At 40.2% G+C, this 13246-nt stretch overlaps 2 protein-coding genes across 4 annotated transcripts in view; both read right to left on the bottom strand.

Annotated features, from left to right (window-relative positions):
- The window catches only part of exoc3 (exocyst complex component 3), an 88437-nt gene extending 79779 nt beyond the window's left edge, over positions 1 to 8658 (bottom strand). Inside the window, exons 1-4 of one of the 2 annotated variants that reach the window (XM_070974615.1) lie at positions 8591 to 8658; positions 6232 to 6435; positions 5002 to 5221; positions 4253 to 4425 (exon numbers count right to left, since the gene is read on the bottom strand). In XM_070974615.1, coding sequence (XP_070830716.1) covers positions 4253 to 4425; positions 5002 to 5221; positions 6232 to 6375 — 537 coding nt within the window. In that variant the 5' untranslated portion in view covers positions 6376 to 6435; positions 8591 to 8658. Of the gene's footprint in view, positions 1 to 4252; positions 4426 to 5001; positions 5222 to 6231; positions 6436 to 8356 lie in introns of both variants that reach the window. The other variant, XM_070974616.1, reaches the window with a different exon arrangement.
- Positions 8659 to 10577: 1919 nt separating this feature from the next.
- The window catches only part of blvra (biliverdin reductase A), a 43330-nt gene continuing 40661 nt past the window's right edge, over positions 10578 to 13246 (bottom strand). For both annotated transcript variants that reach the window (XM_070974638.1, XM_070974641.1), the window contains 2 exons: positions 11999 to 12085; positions 10578 to 11725 (listed from right to left, as the gene is read on the bottom strand). In XM_070974638.1, coding sequence (XP_070830739.1) covers positions 11492 to 11725; positions 11999 to 12085 — 321 coding nt within the window. In that variant the 3' untranslated portion in view covers positions 10578 to 11491. The remainder of the gene's footprint in view (positions 11726 to 11998; positions 12086 to 13246) is intronic.

The raw sequence follows: 13246 nt of genomic DNA on the forward strand, positions 1-13246 counted from the left end.
CGCTGAAAAAATTCGGGTTGGGTACAAACCTATGACAACCAGTGGTGGCTCCTGACAAATTTCTCGGGGGGGCAACTATTGCGATGATGGCTAAGATGACCCGTTCATTGTAAAATGATAATAAATAAAAGTCAGATAGCTAACTTTACAGTGTTACATTGTGTTGTTTATTTTGGTTTTCCTGTTCAACCACTAGATGGCAACACCAGACATGAAAGGTACATACTGTACAGTAGCTATTTTTGTATAGGTATATAAAGTTAAATGTCTCAAATACAATAAATTAGGTTCCACAATAAAACACTTCCACCGTGGCATCAACAGATACACTGTCATCTACTAGATTGCCCATGAAATCACTGTTAGCACAGTCTACAATTTATAGGCACCATGGATGCCATAGCAATAATCAAATCAAATCAAATTATACTATCATCAAAACTGTAATTAATCAAATCTTAACAGAACATGTTCAGTATATACAGTATTTGGCTGGTAATATGCAATCAATACAACTATGTCATGGTCTGGGGTTTTGTTCAGCCCTTTTTGTATTTATATTGACCCTTGTTTTCCCTTTTGCTTCAGCTGGCTCGGTGCGGAGAGGCGGGGCCGTTCGGCTCGGGGGCGAGGCACACGAGACGCACCTGCTGCTCATCGGCAATTAGCCGGCTTCTTATGCTCCGTTCACAATCGTCCCTGTGCCAGACTATTCCTCAGTCCAGCCGTGTTCACCCGTGTCTCTCGTCCTCGAGCTTTTTCTCTAGTCCTTAGCCTTGTTACGTGTGCATTGGAAGATTTCGTGCTATCCGCCAGTTTTGTTTAGGGCGTGATTTCAGTTTCAAGCGTTCATAAGTCTTGTCTCTCCCTTTTGGAGTTTTTCTGTTTGTTTGATTACTTTGGATTTTCCATAGAAGTTATTCCTCCGCCAGTTTTGTTTTGGGCGTGTTTTCTGTTACAAGCATCTATAAGTCTTGTCTCTCCCTTTTGGAGTTTTTCTGTTTGTTTGTTGACTTTGAGTTTTCCCCTCGTGGTGCTTTTCAGTTGTACTTTGTTTTCTAATAAAGTCCAGGTTTTGAGACTCTGCAATTTGGGTTCTGGCCTTGATTACACACCGTAACAGAATAGTCTGGCAATCATGAACCCAGCAGAGTCCGAATCCTTGAGGCAAGCCCTCTCAAGCCAGGCAGCTCTGGTGAGTCAGCACGAGTCGTCACTACACCAGGTGATGGACCACCTGCAACAGCTCTCCGCCAGTGTGGCTCAACTGGGCGGCCAGCTGGCGGCCATGCGGGAGCAGCTCAATCAACCGGCTGGTCCTTCACACCATCAGCTGCCCTCAGATCAGATCATCGATCCGCTCGTCAGCTCCACCCCGCAGCCAAGAGAGCCTTTCATCCCCATCCCAGCAAGGTATTCGGGAGACTTAGGGACATGCGCCCAATTCCTTCACCAGTGTTCGTTAGTTTTTTCCCAGCAGCCAAATATTTATGCCACCCCTCAGGCTAGGATTTCCTTTGTAATGAGTTTACTCACTGGACAGGCCGCAGCATGGTCCCTTGCCATTTCGGGTCAGCAATCCGAACTATTAACTAACTATCAGGCCTTCTCAGATGAAATGAAACGCGTGTTTGACCACCCCGTTAAAGGGAGGCAAGCCGTGGGACATTTACTAGACCTTCAGCAAGGAGGTTTATCTGTTTCCCAATACGCGTTAGATTTTCGCTTATTAGTAGCTGAAAGCGGGTAGGGGGATGCGGAGCTTCAGGCAATTTTTCATAGAGGTTTAAACGGGGAAATTAAAGACGAGCTAGTGGTTGGTGAAGAGTGCAACTCGTTAAATCAATTAATTGATCTGGCCATAAAGCTGGACAACAGGTTAAGGGAAAGAGCTAGGGAAAAACACGAGGCTCGAAGCAGACGACAGCACCTGGCAGTCCACCCGCACGCCCGAGACTACGCTCATCCCAGCCCTGGCTCCGATCACTCCGCTTCAGGGACTCCGCCACTCTCCGCTGAGGAGCCCATGCAGCTTGGTCGTACCAGATTGTCTCACCTGGAACGCCAGCGCCGCATGAGGGAAAAGCGCTGTCTTTACTGCGGCCAGGAGGGGCATTTCATCAGCCACTGCTCGGAGCTCCCAAAAGATCGGGCTCGCCAGTGAAAAGGGGGTCGCTGGTGAGCCGAATTTCGTGAAAGTCCAGGTTTTGAGACTCTGCAATTTGGGTTCTGGCCTTGATTACACACCGTAACACAACTATTTACAAACCAACATTTGGAGAGCACAACATAACACAACTCACCATTTAATAACACACTCACTCACCACTCGACGACTGAACGGTAATTCCCTGAATGAAATGATGGAGTTGCAGTTGCTAGCCATGTCAATCTTGCAGTCTCCCAAATCCCGAGACATGCACGTGCTGTATCGTTTTTTTTCTTCTTTTTTTTTTGTGCACTGTGCGTATAGTCCGAGCACGCATCAGTGCGGATGAGTAGTCTGCTGCGAAATGTTTAAATCCAGACAGACAGTCGGGTCCCAAATCCTTCACCCTTTTCTTGTCCACATCTGACCGATGAAAAAATTGAGTTTCACGTAGAGAAACAATCAAGTTTTCCTTCACCACAGTCGCCATCCTTCCTTCACAGTCTCCACTAGCCATCTTTTCTCTTCTCTGGAAGTAGTTACAGCTGTGGTGCAAATGCTTGCTGATGGACGTGATCGATTCAATGAATTGTCCAATCACGCTTAGATTAAAAAATTGGAAAACAATGCCATTGGTCTAGGCGCACAGAGGTGCGAACTAGAAGCAAATTTTCATGCACCAATGAAATGCAGTCTCTGCTCGAAAACAATAAAAAAGTTTGCTAGCTCCCATAGACTCCAGTATTAGTGGCACCCTTGAGGAGGAGGGCTTTATATCAAATGGCAAATCGCAAGTCTAGCGTAAAGTCGGACGCATTGAATGGTTGCTGGCAGTGTGGCGGGTACCACTACACCATTGCACAATTAAAAACGCGATGTATTTTTGTTTATTTATTTCGTATTTGTTTGGTTTGATTGATTCATGGTTGATCTTGGCAGATATATAAAAGAGTCAATATTTCACGGGAGGGGCGGCGCCCTAGCGCCCTCTATTGACCAGCCGCCACTGATGACAACCAAGCAAAAAAAAAAAATCTGCTGCTCGAGGAAAAAGGGGCCTTTCTGTGTGGAGTTTGCATGTTCTCCCCATGTTCACCTGGGGTATCCTCCTTAAAATAATTAAAAAAAAACACTAAACATGCAAAAAGATCACCACCTGACCAATGGTGACGAAAGAAACTGGGTCCCCAGGTGCCGGTTGGATGGCAGCCCTCTGCTCCTGGTCTGCCGCGACCAGGAGCGGTCAAATGCGAAAATTTCACCAATTGCATGGCGTGTGTGCGTATATGTAATGTGTGTGACAAATAAAGAGGATTGTCCCTCTGATTCTGATTCTGATTGTCCCTCTGATTCTGATTCTGATGCATTGTAACTACACATTTCATAAACTCTCTAGAACAATATACCTTAAATAAATGCAGTTACTGTCAGCTGGTGTCCAACACGAAAAAAATTACTAATTCCAGACATTTCATACTCAAAGAAACACACTCACACTGTCGTGGTAAACATGTAAACATGAGGAAGTGTTAAAATTATTATCATTACAGAGAATCAGTACAATTAAGAACAAAGGACTCTATCTTAAGCCTGTTCCAAACAAATGGTACATGGCAAAAGGACTTGGATGTATAGCACTTTTCTAGTCTGAAGAACACTCAAAACGCTCTAACAAATCAAGTCTGCATTCACCTGTTTGCGCATACTGTACATTCACACGGCAGCTAAGCCTGCTCATTATGAGCGTCATCCACTCACACACCGATGGCATAGCATCAGTGTGCCTGGTTCTCTCTCTCTCTCTCTCTCTCTCTCTCTCTCTCTCTCTCTCTCTTCTCTTCTCTCGCTGTTGTGGTACTGATGGCACTATGTAGCAATGAAATTTTCACATGTTGAATTGATATTTTAAATTACATAACAAATGAACAGCAATGGTATCAGATCAGTGTTCTTAGAGAATACCCAGAGTTTATGTAACTATATCGTAATCAGTGTCTGGGGAGAGAAAAAGGTCAGTTTGGTCTTTCCCAAAAATATTGATGATACGTATGACAATCTTTCACAGTTATGTTACAACACTAATACTCTATCACTTGAACTTACATCTTCAAAGTAGATAGAGATGAGATTCATGTCACTTGTGTTCTTGCTGTCCATGCGGTACTGCTCATACATGAGGTCATCCCGCGAACACTCCAGCTCCATCAGTTTCCTGTGGGCCTGAAGCAGCTCTGCCTGCTCTATCAGCTGCTGCGTCTCTGCCACAATTTCTGGTACTGTACACACAGCAAAGTGACAAAGACACACACAGAGACTACTAAGAACAAGAGAAAGCAGGGGAAAACTTTGCCAATGATGTATTCAAAACCAGAACTTTTCCTTCAGATGAGTTAAACTTTATGAATACCCCAGAATGTTTCTGTAGTGACAGTATATTGTCTGTGATGAGATACTAGGGCTGCAACAAGTAATCAATCAAAATCAATTCTAAAAATAGTTGCCAACGAATTTCATTATCAATTAGTTGAATCTGTATTATGATGCATGAAACAAACTGTGGCAACATTTAATAAGGTGAGGCAGTAAGCCAGCCAATGCCGTGCCCTCTGTAGCTCACGTGATGAATTTCAGGAAATGACACCATCTACTTTGTCTCTGGGGTAAGCATTTGAAAAATGGCAGAGGCATTTTTCATGTCCAATACATCAGAAAAACGCAAAGGAATAAGTAGGTTAGGGTAGGGGTTAGGTATTGAAGCAATAATAGAATCATCCATTCTCCAAACAGTGGTTAGTCACAGCCCTAAGGGAAACACAATCATTGAATTTTAGGCAGGTTTGAGCTTGGCTTACCAGAAAAAATGTTTTTAAGGTTTTCCACAGCTGAGGCCAGCTGACTATGTTGAACTACAGCATCCTTGACGTCTTTCAGGTTCTCTATGGTGTTGATGCTTTGTCTCCAGTCTTTACTCACATCAGCCAGTGAGCTCTGGATGTCTTTGACGTCCAGCAGGGCACTATGCAGCTGGGTCAGTCCAGTGCGAACTCCATCTAGCTGGGACTGGATGGCTGCCTGAAGAACATCATGGGCCATCAAGAGATAGGTATTTTTATCAATTACTTAAGGTACTGTTGTTATTATTATTATTACACCTTTTGTGTCAATTAATACTAATGTGGTATATGATAAATTCTTGCTTTATTACTGAGTATGTGTCACAGTATAATGTATGTTTGGTCACATTTAAATAGATTAAAGCATTATTACATAGCTGCAATAAAGCACAAATAAGGTTGATCTCTATACAAACTTACAAGGAAGATACAAAAATAACAGACTGTTTACAAATGCAAAAAAGGTTGCACTAGAGGCTGACATGCTATTTGGAATCCACTGGTTCCCATCTGATGGAAGGACAATTACATTGTGACATCAAGATCAGAAGTGGATGGAATTTTAAAAAAGAATAAAAAAATTACTGAAACATATTCCTGTTGTTATTGGAGATCCACATTTAAAAGTATTGCCCATCAGAGTTAAACATACCTAGATTTGTGCAAATAACCTTAACATTTAACAGACAAAAGGCAGGGAGGAAACATGGCAATATGGAGAGAGGATTTTGTTCCAGTACAATTGTATAACAAAAGACTGACATGAAGCCAACCTTAACTGTATTTGTTGACAATCTTAACTTCATTTTGTTAGCAACTATCAAATTTTTGTGATTGCTCAATAAATTATTTCTTCTACCACTAAATCGGTTACACAATTTATGTTTATTTTTTTCATTTAATTGAAAATGGATCAAAAACAACTTTAATCATGACTGATAAATCATCAAGCAAAAATACCAACAATTCCGTGGTTCCAACTTCTGAGGGTTGGTCAGGAATTGCTGGGTTCCTCCATTTGATTCTAATTTTAGATGGATTATCTTTGAGGTTTGGCCTGCTGACATTTCAACAAAACTTTTCTGACATTTTACTGACAAAACAGTTGTTGCTTAATGCAGCAGTGACTGAACAGATGTGTAAAATTAAGTATACTGAACAGTAGTGTACTGTCTGCAAACACATCACCTTCAGCCTAGCTTCCACAGAGGCCTTTTTGCGGGCCTCTCTTCTTCGGTACTGCTCCACTTTGTCCAGCTGGTCCGATCGCTGCAGCATCCCTGCCACACGCTGCACTGCCGTGGCCACCGCCTCCCGACTTGTTTCCTCCATAGTACTGCTCAGTAGTATAAAGCACCACTTATATCCCAAAACTGGATGCAAACACTTGAGCTAAAAGAGAAAAATACAGAATGTCATATGTCTCTGTCTGAATGGCTTTTCATCTGTAAATTTCCTGCACATCAATCACATATTGATGTGACTCTTTGTTCAAATTATACACTTCTACACACCAACACATTGGCAGCTTTTGATATACGCAACCTTGACTGAAAAGGACACTGATTCAAGAATAATTCTTGTTCTTGATGACTGTCAAACCAATGATCAAAAAAACAAAAAAATCAATAGGTTGTGTGCAGTCATGTTGTTAAATTGAGACAAAGGGCCAGAAGTGAAAACTGAAATGGAAGAGATGAAGGAAAGTTCTTACTGGATTAGTTTATATGATATTATGAGAGACAGGTACACACAGAAAATCAGAACATATGTTGAATGAGACCTTTTTACAGCTGAACTGAAAGTCTTGCTTGTTACTGAGGCAGCAACTACCTGGTCATTCAGACATCGTTCTACTCTAGAAAACAAATGAAAGCATACAAAACGGAGGCACAGAGGAATGGAGGCATACAACTTTCTTGTTAGCAAATGGATTCACGACCTCTGCACCAAGCTGCACAGGGATGACTGTCGTTTTGTTTTTTCAAAGGTGCACAGCTGTTACTGTCCTGTGAATTAACCTAGTAACTGACTTTCAGCACCACGGTGCTGAATGTTGACGTTTATGTTACGGTTGAATTACTGTGCAGAGGTTTGGGGCAATACTTATAAATGTGAATTACAACCACTAAGCATACTGCAAAAAGGAGCCATAAGGATAATTCATAACACTGGTTACAGAGAACACACAAATACTCAAAAACACTGAAATTCACTGATCTTGTTCATTTTCAAACTGCACAAATCATGTACAGAGCAACAAACAACCTAATTCCAGAAAATATTCAAAAACTGTTTTTTCAAAGAGAGGGGCGATGTAATTTGAGGAGGAACTGAAATTCAAACTTCTTTGTGCTGCACAACCTTAAAAACATTTTGTATTTCTATATGAAGAGTGAAACTGTGGAACAAACTGTCAGTGGAGCTAAGGCAATGTCCAAGCATGAGCAAGTTCAAACAGCAGTACAAACATATGGTATTCACAATGTACAGGGAGGAAGAAGGGTGTGACAAACACTAGGGTTCTCACATATTGTTTGTTTGCTTGTTTATTTTTTTTCTACTGTTGGCACAGGCAAATGTATTTATCTATTGTGTTTGTGAGTATGTGATCACAAAAAAAAAAAACACCACAGGATACACAGGAAGTAGACACATTAATTACTAAGTGGTGAAGGGGTAGGATTAAATAAGCTTTTGCTTCTTCCTACTCCTTTTCAGACATGTTAAGTTAATATTGTTTCATTTGTTTTTGATTTTGCTGTTTTGTATTGCTATTACATGTTCGAAATAAAGACTTCATTTAAATTTAAATCAAAAAGGTTAACCACTCGTAATGGTCGCTCGCCACTAAGACGTAGATCGCCTCGAAACAAGACAGGGTACGTTGTTTACGATCAGCTGTCTTCTGTGAAATCGTTAAGGCTGGTTTAATAAGTGTTAGTCGTGTTGCTTGTAGCTATTACTTTAAATCTTTCACCATAGATGTAACACAGTAGCTAATGTTACACCATTTATACCATTGTCCGACTTGGCTCCTCCTGACCGCAGACAGTTAACAAGGCACTTTTTTTTCCCAGAGGGAAAAACTATAACGCAGCCTGCCTCAAATTTTCTTCAAGCTATTCAACTGTAAAATATTGTTAAATAGCTAGTTTCGGTGAAGCATCGAGTAACGTACAGGGCGACAATGTAACTGAATGACAGCTAGCAAGCTAGCGTTGGCGTTGTTTTTGTTTTGACAGGTGGTAAACAGCAGGCGGACAAGCTATCCAATGTGACATACATAGTGTAGAATAAAATATTAACTAACCGCACAAATGAATTTCCAATGAATCTCCCAGCTCAATAAATTTAATAGCACTCGCGACGCCAAGAACGGAGGAGAAAAAGCAATCAGCTATCTCACTGCTTGTGAAACAAACTCTCTATAACCTTACAAACCCTACACGTTACAAACCTTACAAACATTCTTATCTCAGGCACTCAACGGATAAACATGGGGAAGATTAAATACATTTCATAAATGTACATTGATATTACTAACGCTGTTATGTTGTTGTGGTTCCACTTCCTCCTATGAGCTCGTCTTCTTCGTTCTGTTTTATGGCGAGTGGCAACCAGCGTTGTGGTGCATTACTGCCACCCACTATGTTGGAGTGTGGACCTGAGTAACTACCCCTTGTAAAACAAATAAACCCATCCATCCATTATCTATACCGCCTATCCCTTTCAGGGTGGCGGGGGGCTGAAGCCTATCCCAGCTACAATGGGCGAGAGGCGGGGTACACCCTGAACCGGTCACCAGCCGATTGCAGGGCCACATGCAAGGACAAACAAACATTCAAACTCACACTCACACCTATGGACAATTTTAGAGTCATCAATTAACCTAATGAGCATGTTTTTGGTCTGTGGGAGGAAGCCGGAGTACCCAGAGAGAACCCACGCATGCACGGGGAGAACATGCAAACTTCACACAGAAAGGCCCCGCCTAAGCCGGGGATCGAACCGGCAACCTTCTTGCTGTGAGGCACGCGCACTACCTGCTGCGTCACCGTGCAGCCCACAAATAAACCCAAACACACGAAAAAAACAAAACAAAAGAAAAAAACACTAGATTCTTTGGATCAGCCCTGTTTCAGTGAGATAATTGAATAAACTACATACTCCAGTGGTAAAAATGTCTTCCCTCTCCAAAGTTTCTTGTTGTCTTGAATATTTCTGACAATGAAGAATGACATGCTCCACTGGTTCCTCTACTTGACACTGTTCACACAGCCCTATGGGTTGTTTATTTATTAGATGAAGAGTTTTGTTCAGCCCTGTGTGTCCTCCTCTCAGCCTGGTTAGAATATTCTCCTCTTTTGTGCATCTTTTGTCTGTCCCCACTGTACCAACATCTTGCTGTACTGAATAGAGGTGTCGCCCGGTGCCTCCTGCATCCCAACTGTGCTGCCACTCTTTGATAATATGTTTTTTAATTTATGCTTTTGCTTCACTTTTACTGATGTCCTTACTTTCCGCCTGATTAAGGGCCTGTTTTGCTAGTGAATCTGCTATTTCACTCCCTTTTACCCCTCTTTGAGCTGGTACCCACATGAACTATATTTAAACTCTTAAATTGGCACAACATTTCATAGATTTCATTAACAATGTCCTGTCTACATTGAATATGAGTTCAATAACATTAAAGTAGATGAGTCTGTGCAAACAATGGCATTCTTAATCCAGAGTTCTTCTATTCGTTGCAGTGCTGTTAATATTGCCAACATCTCCACAGTAAATACTGAAAGGTGATCTGTAGTTCTTTTGTCAGAGACATTTAATGTTGGAATACTAACAGCAAAACATGTTCTGTCTGTGGCAGGGTCTTTGGATTCATCTGTAAAAACTGGGACATACGTTTGGTATACTGTTTGCAACCTGTCTTCAACTAAAGCAGCAATATCTCCTATTGCCTTATAAACCTTATCCATAAAACAAAAATCAGGCAACACTGGGGGAAACGGCCAGGGTAGTGTTACTGACAATGAAACTGTCGGAGTGAATCTGTTCTGCTTTAATTTCATTTCTCAACACTATAAGAAATTTTAAGGTAGTTCAACTTAAAAACTTAAGTTTCCCTGCTGCCTTAAGAGTATGAGTAAAATCCACATAAGTCTAGAATTTGTTTCAACTTGCAAAAGCAAGTTGCAAATGTTGATACAACTAATAGGATTCCAGTCATTCAATGCAATGTTTTAAGTTGTTCGTTTACTCAACTTCACTCCCTGATTTAAAACAATATAGTATTTCACATCATTCTTAAGAAAAACATTATGTTTTGAGTCAAATAAATGCACGATTCTGCACCATCTCAACTTGTCATTCAAGTTCAAATAGCATTAATAAGTACAACTAAACTTAAATTTTAAGTTCAGTGGACTTAACTTTTTAAGTTTAAATTTTATATATATATATTTACTTTTCAAATCAAAATTTGTTCTTTAAACTTAGTAAAGTTGTATCTATAATGAATGGCACAGGCAATTATCAGGAACACTGACATTTATTTATTTAACAGTGAAATTTGTACAACATTGCCATTTCGTATTTTAACAGCTGTTATCTGAGCTACTGCAATATCTTCAAAGACATCAAAGGCATAAAACACCAAAAATGTGACAGTAAGCTATCATAATACATTCATAATACATTTCTCAAACATTTGGATTGAGGATTCAGGTTTCCCAGAGAGAAAGAAAAAAAAGAAAAGACAAAGGCTGTGGAAATACATTTGACATGACTGGTCAAGAAATTACTAAAAGGGAGTAATCCTTCTCAGTATAGCTTTAAGGCTTCTATTCTCATCCTTGACAAAAAGATCATAATTTCTTTGCAAACAGACCAGAAACTGAACAAACATAATATTTGAGAATAAGGCAACTGTCATAATGCAACTGTCATTCCAGTGACCTTCATACATTAACTCAGGAACTGCAGGAGCTGTCACATACTGGCCTCTGTAAACTGGCAGTGACTTAACAGAGTGTGAAAAGTGATATACTGGACATGAAGGTTTGATATCAAATTTATTAGAAACAACTAACAAATCTTTCAAAGTTCAAGTGCTAAACAACTGTAAATCCATTAAACATTTTTCTCCTCTGACCAAGGCAGAAGGGAGCACATGCATTTGTCAATTCCCACATCAAGGAAAGACAGTAAGCAAGGGAGAATAAGACTGCTGTTGGGGTTCTAACCACAGTACACGTGTTTTGTCTGTTCAAACAGCGCCTCAAATAAAAACAGTACCAGAACAAAAACTTGCCCCAAGCAATGGCAGGCAATAGTAAGGAGTCCTTAAACAGTCTATGTGTGGTACCTCAAGAGTTTGTTTCTGAGTCCATGAATTCTTGCGGAGCACTGATCTGGTTTAATCTTCATGATGACCCTCTGTAGAAACTCAAATGAGTATTTCATGGAGGGCGGGTATTCCAGATTTACAGAGTAGATAATGTCCATTAGTATGGCAAACCCATTTGCCATCTCTTAGGTTATAGATGACGATCTTCTCCTCCACTACCACTGCTACATTGAAGATCTGAAGTGGAAACGCATCGTCCAGCACGCCTTCATGTCCGATGAGGAGTCCAACTTGCATCCCATTCATGGCAACATCCAGTGTTTCACCATGAGGCTGAAGAGAAAAAAATATAAAAACAAAAAGGAAATTTTACCTAATGATCATTCAACTAAAATGTGGAGCCATGGTCAAAAGTAGACACTTGGGCCTTTTTCCAAGTACAATTTTTCTTAAGAAAAAAATTATTCAGTAAAATAGAAAGCCAAAAGAAAAAACAAGTATCCATTTTTGAACCTAGCTGTAAAATACATGTTGAATGCTAATAAAAATAACATGAATAAATATCAAATAGTGCAGTTTTGGGCATGAGTTTATCAATTTACTTACTTCACACATTCTTATGTTTGAGGGATTCTCTCGCAAGTAGTGTGGAAGAACAAGTATGGCAGCCGTTCTTCTGTTCTGGTTTGTGTCCTCGAGCACAGAAAAGGCAGAATTGGAGAAATAGGTATACACTAGGCAATTCAAAGTGCTTTACAGAAGCATAAAAATACATTAAAATCACACATTTCAAAGAAAGAAAGAAAGAAAGAAAGAAAGAGAGTAGAAGAGAATAGAAAAATAAAAATAAAATACAATTAAAGGACAATTAAAAACAGAGGCCAGTAAAAGACAATAATTTAGCATTTAGAATGATTAAAACCATTGAGCAAATACATTTACTTTAAGTAAAAGCTGTAGCAAATAATAATGTTTTCAACCCTGATTTAAATGAGCTGACACTTGGTGCAGACCTCAGGTGTGCAGGGAGAATATTCCACAGGTGAGGAGCATAATAACTGAAAGCTGCTTCACTTTGTTTGGTTCTCATTCTGGGAACACAAATTGACCTGTCCCTGATGACCTGAGGGGTCTGGATACCGCATATGGAGTTAATAAATCTAGAATATATTTTGGTCCTAGACCATTTAATGCTTTGTAGACCAACAGTAAGAAGTCTATTCTTTGACTCACAGGAAGCCAATGTAGTGATCTGAGGACTGGTGTGATATGGTCCATTTTTCTGGTGTTTGTAAGGACTTGTGCAGCAGTATTTTGGATCAGCTGTAGTTGCCTGATTGATTTTTTGTTTAGGCCAGGAAAGACTCCATTGCAATAGTCCAACCTACTGAAAATGAATGCATGAACCAGTTTTTCCATGTCTTCTTTGGACAGACATCCCTTGATTCTGGTTATATTTTTCAGGTGGTAGTAGGCTGATTTGGTAATCAGCTTTAAATGGTTGTTAAAATTCAGGTCCGAATCAATAATTACACCAAGATTTCTGGCTTTATCTGTTGTTGTCAGTGACATGGAGTTAAGTTGAGCACTGATCTTTGACCTTTCATTTTTGGGGCCAAAAACAATCACTTCTGTTTTATCTGCATTAAGCTGAAGAAAATTCTGGCACATCCACTCACTGATTTGATGAATACACTCACTCAGTGAAAGTAAGGGACTGTAGTCATGTGATGACACAGAAATATAAAGTTGTGTATCATCTGCATAAGTATGATAAGAAATATTATGATGCTCCATAATCTGAGCTAGGGGCAACATGTAAATATTGAAAAGAAGTGGTCCGAGAATGGACCC

The sequence above is a fragment of the Chaetodon trifascialis genome, chromosome 11 (assembly GCF_039877785.1).
Source record: "Chaetodon trifascialis isolate fChaTrf1 chromosome 11, fChaTrf1.hap1, whole genome shotgun sequence".
Classification (NCBI taxonomy): domain Eukaryota; kingdom Metazoa; phylum Chordata; class Actinopteri; order Chaetodontiformes; family Chaetodontidae; genus Chaetodon; species Chaetodon trifascialis.